Raw genomic sequence first — 9,343 nt, 5'->3', positions numbered from 1 at the left:
GTAAAGCAAATTATGATGAACTACAAGAGGGAGTCACTGGCATGCTCCTCTAGTGGGTTGTTCGACCCCCTCCTCGGCATCAGCTGCCCCTCTCGCTCGGAATGATAAATCAGAGGAGGCGGGAGTGAGTGCTGGAGGATTGGCACCTGAGCCTCCTTGGAGAAACAATCAAGATTGAGAGGTTTGTTCAGCTTCCAGACCTTATAAAAGCAGTTGAAACTGGCCTCCTCAAAGCAAATCAAATCAAGCTCCTTTTCTTGTTTCAATTCTTCGTTTTCGTTGATCAGTCTCTCATTATCCCGAGCTAACCCCTTGTTCTCGAGGGACAACTTCTCCAGTTGGGCTGTCAAGGAGTTGTTGTTTTGAACCTGCTGCTGGTTCTCATCAGAAAGCTTCCTGAGAGACTCATCCCGTTCAACTATGCTTCTCTCTGCTTGCACCAGCTTGGATTTGGCCTCCACCAGTTGATCGTTTAGCACCTTGATCAACTCCTTGTAGTCTACCGCTCGGAGCTGAGCGTGACCGATGGTGACGAGTGACTACATGGAAGACAAAAGGTTATTGCAAGCAAAAATATTAATAATAAATTGTCTTAAGGGAAAATACTTACCTTCATCAGTTGAGTGAGCCCTCTTTTCAAGACGACTTCAACGCTAAGCCGAGGGTAAGATTCTAAGCTTTGGAGCGTTGAAGCGTCATGGCCGATCTCCTCAAGAAGTCCCTTGCCTAGGTCACTAACAGCACGAAAGACCTCACTCGAGCTACCCTGGTGAGTAGGAGGTAGGCTCGCAGAAGGAGGAAGCGAAGAGGGAGTCAGTGGCAGAAGTGTAGTCGGCCCCTCAGTTTGCCTCCCTTGACTGGGCGGTACTACCTTCTGAATCTTCTGCGGGGGCATAGAGCCACTTCCATCACCAATTTTCCTCTTTGAAGCAACACACTCTCTGAACATGTCTGGGTCTGCAAAGGAGGAAAACACAAAGTTGTTAAAGATATAAACATAATAAAATGTGTACAAGTGTATACTACAATCTTGTTACTCTCGAATCACCAAGCTATAAAAAATATTCCTATGTTCACTAGACATGTGTTACCTGCGTTGAGGATCTGATCGAGGAACTCATCCTCGTCGTCTGAGGATGAGCTAAGTTCCCCCTCAACCTGGATAGCCTTTCCTTTCCCAGGCTGAGCATGAATAGTAGATATGCCCTGAGGTTCGGGCTCCCTAATGACTAAGTCACCAGGTCTACGAGAGAGTGGAGAGGGTCCAGGAGAAAGCTGATCAGTCACTAGCTCAGTGCCCTCGTTGGACTGATCAGTCATGTTGTTCTCCCAGGTGGTACTTTCCACCGCCAGATCTTGGTCACATGGCACCAGGCCCACCATCTGAAGAAGGTCCAGAGTAACCAATTTTTTCACATCTTTTTCCCTAAGACTCATCTTGGACAACTTCTCGGCCCGCTTAAACATTCCCTTAGTAGGCAACAGTCGCTTGAATGGACCCGCACGTGTAAAAGCCAAGTTGTTGGCCTCAATATCCGATGTAAGGAAGTATTCTTTGTGATACTTCCCGAGGTTTGATTTGTGAGAGATACCATTAAGATATGTAATCCCCCTATGCCTATGGTAGAAGTGGAAGAAGCCCGTGTTGTTATGGGAAGGATTGGTCCTGAGGTCAAATAAGTAGTGCACCTCATGTGGGGGGGGCTCATCCCAACCATGCAGGAAGTAGAGGATGTACAGCGCAGAGAGTGCCTGGATCCCATTCGGTGAAATCTGGAATGGGGAAACATTGAAGTAATCCGCTACAGACCGGAAGTATGGGTGTAGCGGAAGTGTTGCTCCGGCGTGCTCATGGTGCCTGGACCAGGCACAGTATGTTCCACCAGGCCTATTGGCTCTTTGGTGAGAACTCGGACATATCACGTTTGCCCCGCTCAAGCCTAAAGCTTCAATGTGTCTTTGGAACAGCGCGGGATTAAGTTTTGAAGCATCGGCAATGAACCAGGAAGGTTCTTCTTCTCCCTCCTTGCGTGGCTTCTGGACAGCCAGGTTCTGGATCGCAGTAGCAAATTCCTGAGAAGGTTTTTCTGGAGCTGTGTCAGTACGAGTATGATTGCACTTCACTACCTTCTGCACCGCTCTGCGGGCAACCTGTGGATCATGTTCCTAAGGAAGTCTGTTGGATTGCTTCACCCTCATCGTCGACTGAGAAACTTGTTGAAGGAACTATTCCTCGTGGATAAGATACAAAGCTGAGTGAGGGAGGATTTGCTTGAAGCGGCGAAGACGATCCTCTGGAGTGCAACCAGTAGACGAGTCTGGTGAGGAATCGCTATTTAAGGGAGTCTCCATTGTTTGCGGGATGGATGTGTCGGAGTCCGTATGATTGTCACCTCCCCAATAGTCAGAGCGATTCATCTACAAAAATGAATAAAACATGGGGAGGTGAGTAACCATACAGAAAAAATTCACCAAGAATAAAATTTGTTTTTATACTTAGAAAAATTTGTCTAAGTTATAAAAATATAGCACATAGGGAAAAAATAATCTTAGTTCCCAAGAGTGCCTAAAAAGTACTTGAGGTGTTGGAAGTTATTAAAGATTATGTAAATGGAAATTTTTGGGGTTTTCTTATGAGGCTAAATTCCCTCTCCCTATGTGTGTATGTATGCATGCCAAAAGATTGGGTATGCATTTGCAAGGTAGGAGCTGTGGCGTGCTAGCCATGGGAGTTTGGAGATGTCCGATCGGACCACGTTGTTTACCCCAGGAATTTAAGGATGGTCCGATCGGACCATGTTGCTTACTCTAGGAGGTGACCTAGCCTACTGCATTCGATCAAATGCCAAGACACGCTGGATACGCATGGCCCAAGAGGCGTTCAACAGCCGTGGGAGTTCGAGGAGATGTCCAGCCTTGCATCCGCACGAGCCCAGCACCAAGTTGTCCGCGGAACACCCGATCGGACATGGCGTGACCGAGAGGATGCACACCCCACGGTCCAAATGTCCAGGCGCCTGGTGCGCCTTATGCCTCCGAGGCTCCTATTCAGCAGCAACTAGGGCTGTGCAGAAATTTTTACAACCCGCCCAACCCGAATAATCCGCCCAAACCAACCTGAAAAAACCGCCAAAAAACGCAACCCGAATAAACCAAACAAAATTTAAACCGCCCAATTAAGCATTATATATATATATATATTTAATTAAATTTATATTTAAAAAAAATAAAACCCTACTGAACCATATTATTAACTTTGTCTCTGTCTGCCTCTTTTCTTTTTTTCCCGTTTCTTTTCTTTCCTCTGGTGCCGTCGCAAAGCTCATCTCTTTCTCTCCTCTCTCTCTCTCGACTTTCTCTCAACATTGCAAAGCCTCCCTCCGGCGTCCCTTCTCTTCTTCAGTTCAAGCCTCCGGCGTCCCTTCTCTTCTTCAGCTCAAGCCTCCGGCGTGACAACGTTCCTTCTCTTCAGTTCAAGCCTCGCTCCACGCAACAACATCAAACAGGTATTAAGAGTGAGGTTATCTTAAACTTCCGTTGTATTCCACTTTTGATCTCAATTTGGAAACTCAGTTTTGGTTTTGTTATATTATATTATTTGACCTGTTTAGAATTTCCATAACTAGCTTTGTGGTGTTTATATATATACACACAAATTTCTTGAATCAGCTTTTTCGGATTCACTCAAATATCACAATTAATCCTGCTGTGTTGTTTTTATTATATAACTACACTTCTTTCTAACCCCAAACACGAAGGGGTGTTAATGGAAACAAATAGAAACCATATACTAAACACAATACCCTTATAAAAAATATTACTCACTTGCAAAGTGATGGTTTGGCCTCTGGTGATGAGATGATCGACATTCCATTTCAGAGCATATTGGCTGCTTTTGTCCTTGTCAATTGCCACTGCCACAATCTCTTCTTTCTTCTCTGTAACACCTCCTGTCATATTATGTATTAATTTCCAAAAGAGAGAAAATTAGCTTATATATAATATATATTCTTTTGTTAGTGAACAAGATATTTAGAAACCCAAAATATAATGATCAGAAAGAAAAAAGTCAGTTATATTCTGGGTTTCTTCTTGTTCTGGTATTTTAGTTTTCAAATTAATATATATTGGTCAAGAGCATTAAAATTTAAAAGAAGAGAGCCCAACAAAAAAGATCCATCATATGATTTGTTAGCAAATTTATTTATTTATTTTGACAACGTTAGCACAGTCAATATTTAAAGTCAAAATAATTGGTGAAAACTATGTCTGTTTAGTGTAAGTGATTGTCTGCCTTGTGAATGAGTTAATGTTGATTAATTAAGAGACTGGGTTCATACATATAATTATAAAAAGACTTGAGACTTTAGATCGTCAACTATGAAAACTTGTTAAATAAAAATATAATTCCAACACTACTAGCCAAGCAATTATAAATATGAATTCTGGTGTGTTAAGAGATAAAAACAGTCTCATTTTTCTCTCTAAGAGAGTTTGTTAGTAGTTGTTGTTATTATTGTTTTGGTAAAAATTAACAAAAGAAGAATTAAGAGATAAACAACTGAAACTAATCTCTTCCTAATCATCTGCTCTGCCTCTGAGATTTAATCCCACATTAGTAGAAGCCAGTTAATATTTGCCTAATTATAAATTATAATAATAATTATTATTATGTTTTTTTTAATTTAATTTTCTCTTCTTTTTGATCCATAATTAGATAATTATATGATTTCAAACTCAATATCTTTACTGTGTAGAACCACACTTCACACACACGGATGAATGTTGTTCATTCTTTTTCCTTTTTTGTTTTTGTCTTTTTGGCAGTACTTATTTGAGCAGTACTCAATATCTGATTTTTTTTATGGTTTGCATTTTTATTTGGTTTTCTATTTTCATCTCACCTTGTGTTTGTGTTATGTTTATCATATACATTTAGATTAGAATGTGTCTGATATATTTTTTTGCAGATAATTACATATGGAAATTGAAGATGAAAATGTGGATGATTTGGTGAAAGAATGGATTAAATATGTAGAGACTGAAGAAGGGGCTGCTGAAATCGAACGACCGCAAAAAAGGAAGAGGAAAGGGAAAAAACATCAACTATTTGGGAACATTTTACTATGGTTAAGAAAAAAGTAAAAGGTAAAAATAATAAAGAGGAAAAAGAAGAGGATAGAGCAGAGTGCAACTATTGTGGAGCTGATTATGCAGCTGATAGTAAGTATTGTGGGACTAGTACATTGTGGAGTCATGTTGAGAAAAAGTGCAGGAAGTGTCCATTTAGTGATTGGGTAGAGCAGAATAAGAAACAAACGATGATAACTCAATTTACAAAGAAGACTCCTGATTATGAAGTTAACTCAAGTGGGACTACCACAATGAAGTTTAGTCAGAATAAAGTGAGAGAATTGATTAGCAAGTACTTCATTATTGATGAGCTTCCCTTTAGGCATATTGAAGGGAAAGGGTTTCGCTTGCTTGTTACTCATTTTTTTTCCAAAATTTGACTTTCCTTCAAGATTTACAATTGCTCGTGATATCTACTAGTTGTTTTTGGAGGAAAATAAAAAATTGAGAAATGAATTTCTCAATCGTAGGTTGTCTTTAACTACTGATTGTTGGACTTCCATACAAAATATTAGTTACATGTGCCTAACTGCTCATTGGATTGATGACAATTGGAAGATGCAAAAAAGGATTATTAGTTTCATTCAAGTTCCTAGCCATAAAGGTGACATGGTTGCAAAAGAACTGATCAGTTGCCTCAATCATTGGGGGATTACTCAACTTTTCTCTATCACTGTTGACAATGCCTCTTCAAATGATGTAGCTTTGAGAAAAGTCAAGGAATATTTGTCTGAAAAACCAAATGCTTTAGTTTTGGGTGGAGAGATGTTTCATATGCGGTGTTGTGCACATATTCTGAACTTGGTTGTTAGTGATGGTTTATAAGAAATGAGTTATGCCATTTCTAGCATAAGGAATGCAGTTAGGTATGTGAGATCTTTACCAGCTAGGTTGAAGAGGTTCAAAGAAGCATGTAAAGATGTAAATGTTGAATCGAAAGCTTTATTATGTTTAGATGTGGTGACAAGGTGGAACTCCACCTACATGATGCTAGAGGCTGCATTGAAGTTTAAGAAAGCTTTTAGGTATTTGGAAGGGGATGCAAATTACACAAAGTATTTTGAAGAAGAAAGAGTAAATGGAGAAAAAGTTGATGGCCCACCAGACAATACTGATTGGACTAATGCAGAAGTATTTGTTAAGTTTCTCAAGGCATTTTATGAACTTACATTGAAGTTCAGTGGGTCATTGTATGTCACATCAAACCTTTTCTTCCAAGAGATTCTTGAAGTTCAAGTTGAGCTGAATGATATGAAGAGTAGTACAAATGAGTTGATGAGTAAAATGGTGGGGAGCATGCAGTTGAAGTTTGACAAGTATTGGGGCAATGTTGAGAAGATTAATTTGTTGCAATATATTGCCTCTATCTTGGATCCAAGATTCAAATTGGATGCTGTTCATAACAGTTTCAGGTATCTCTATGATCCCATTCTAGCTGAAAAAATGATAAAGAAAGTTGAGAATATGATGACTACCTTCTATGCATTTTATAAGGGCACTGTTATGACACCTAGTTCCTCTAATGATCAACAAGCAAGTCAAAGTGTCACTTCCAATGCAAGTGGAAGTTCTAGTAGCTCGTCATTTCTTATTAAGTGAAGGTTTATTTCGAGTGAAGTAACCAGCAATGATTTGGATGATTATTATGCAGATCGAAAGGAAAAGTTAGTTGAGGATACTAATTTTGACATTCTAGATTGGTGGCAAAGGAATGGAAACAAGTATCCTATTGTCTCTCATATTGCAAGAGATGTTCTGGCTGTTCAAATGTCTACTGTTGCCTTTGAATCAGCTTTTTCAACTGGAGGACGGATTCTCGATCCATTTAGAAGCTCTTTGTCTCCAAAGATGGTCGAGGCTTTAATTTGTTCAAAGAATTGGTTGACTTGTGAATATGATGCTCCTATTGTGTTGAGACAATACATGGACAAAATTGAAGGTTTGGTGACATCCGAGCAAGTTGAGTCAGGTATGTTAATGTTATATTTATCGTTTTGCTTAGTTCTTATTCTTAACTAAATTTAATAAATATTAGTTTCTAATATGTTTTAATTTTATTTTTATATTAGAGGAATCGTGTGTTACAAACACAGGAACTGAGACTACTGTCGCTACTCCTAGTACTTTATGAGCCCTTTGATGGAGGAATCATGAGATGATTATTGGATACTTGGATTGGTATTATCTTTTTATATTTGTATTTGAACTTTGAAGTTTTAACGTGGTTGTATGATTTGTGATGTTTCATGGTTGGACTATTTTTTTTTTTGAATTTTGGACTAAATGTGTAATGTTTTACGGTGGTTGATTTAATTGTATTTGGACTTTGGTTTGTAATTGGACTTTGGACTATATTAATTTTCTTTTTCATTTTAATGATATATGTTTGTTACTTTGTTTAATGCTTTTAATGTTGATGCAATTATTAATATATTGCCAATTAATATATAAGAATTTTTTTCAAATAAATATATAAATTAATTAAGTTTTGTTTTATTTTTTTACTATAAATTTAAAATATTGTTTTAAGTTTAAAAAGATAAACTTCACACTATTAGTATTAGTATTTAAAAGAAAAAAAATTACAAAAATTAAAAAAAAAAAAAAAAGTTGTTTGGGCGGGTTGACCCGCCCAACCCGCCTAAAAAAAATCCCATTTCGGTTTGGGCGGGTTAACCCGACCAACCCGCCCAAATTATTGGACGGGTTAAAATTTTTTTTTCTTAATTGGGCAAGTTACGGGTCATTTTTGCTAACCCGATTATGACATTGGACGGGTAAAAATGCCTTGTAACCCGACCAACCCGCCCAATGCTCACCCCTAGCAGCAACCTGTTATGTCCGATCGGACATAGGCGTCCAAGGGGGTTCAGAATGTGGTGCCAAGTGAGTTGGGCACTTCAAGGCAAAGAAAGGTAAGTGTGGTCCGATCGGACTACACACTTGCCTAAGGTTTTCAATGCCCCAATCGGAAGTGCTCACTCGGCTCGTTCAAGGAAATGCACGCCTCAAGTCTTAGCCACAGCCCACCATGTCCGATCGGACATGGGCTCCCGAGGAGAATAAAATGTGGTCCGATCGGACCACACGCATGCCCAGGATTTTTGGCAAAACCGTGCAGACAAAGCCCCTAATTATACAGTTTGCCTACCCCAAACCCAAATCAAATGGGCAAAGCCCAAAAATCCCTATTTTAAACACATTTCTTCATTCACACATACAAAAACAAGATCAAAGCATAGAAATGAAAGGTTTTTCTTATGTTCTTGAAAACCCATTATACTATCAAAAACCCCATAACCCATATTCATATTCATGTCAAATTAGCCCATTTGTCTTGAAATTCATATAAAATTAGAGGTAATTTCGGGTTACCCATGCCACAAACATCATCAAGACAACAAGCTAGCACATTATACAAAGCATTCATAAGAACTTCAAGAGTAAGCAAAGCTATGGGGATTCGGCCATGGCATGTTTTTCTTAGAAATTTTTTGAAAAATTATAACAATAAAAAAGGCATGGGGAAGAAGACTTACTCAAGGTTGGAGGACCTTTGGTTTGCTTGAAGATTGCTTGAAGATGAAGAGTTCCCCTTGAAGCTTTTGGAAATCGGCAAGGAGAAGAAGAGTCTTGGGGTTTCGGCCAAAAGGGAAGGAGGAAGATGAGAGGTTTTTAAAAATGTGATTTTTTGCTTGTGTGAAGAAGGTGTATAGAGTTGGGTTATTTAAAGAAGAAAAAGTGGGTTTTTTATTTACTTTTGGACCTTTGGCATTCTGGGACTATTTTTCTCTCCACGATCATGGGTGGTTTTTTGCAGTGATCGTGGGTCTGCTGCATGGAAATGAACAGTTATTATTTTTTATAATGACGTCAGCTTGAGAAAAAGTTTATTATGTGAATGTATCATATAATAAACTTGAGGGGCAAATGTTATCTCAAAAATTTAAAAAGAATGATTTGGCAATAAAATTAACACATGGCATGAGTTAGTTGGGTGATCTGGCCTAGCAATAGCCCAATACATCAGTTAAGAAGTTGGACTACTTGAGGGATGCATAGTCAAGGAAAATACACCCGATCAAGGAGAATATTTGGTCTAAGGGTTGCTTGGCACAAACCCCAGTTTGAAGACCCAATTGATTTGTTTAAATCCAAGTCCAAGGAGCTCAAAGGAGGGGTTTGGATTTTGACTCAAAGGATAAAGGCA

The 9,343-nt window shown here is 38.9% G+C and overlaps 1 protein-coding gene across 1 annotated transcript; it reads left to right on the top strand.

Moving 5' to 3' along the window:
• Nucleotides 1-5,961: 5,961 nt before the first annotated feature.
• On the top strand, nt 5,962-7,264 carry LOC133815056 (zinc finger BED domain-containing protein RICESLEEPER 2-like). The gene is made up of 3 exons (XM_062247943.1): nt 5,962-6,700; nt 6,785-7,102; nt 7,203-7,264. The coding sequence occupies exons 1-3, from the start codon at nt 5,962-5,964 to the stop codon at nt 7,262-7,264; spliced, it is 1,119 nt and encodes a 372-aa protein (XP_062103927.1).
• The last annotated feature ends 2,079 nt before the right edge of the window (nt 7,265-9,343 follow it).

The sequence above is a fragment of the Humulus lupulus genome, chromosome 2 (genome assembly GCF_963169125.1).
Source record: "Humulus lupulus chromosome 2, drHumLupu1.1, whole genome shotgun sequence".
NCBI classification, from domain to species: Eukaryota; Viridiplantae; Streptophyta; class Magnoliopsida; order Rosales; family Cannabaceae; genus Humulus; species Humulus lupulus.
This window is presented reverse-complemented; position numbering and strand designations above follow the sequence as displayed.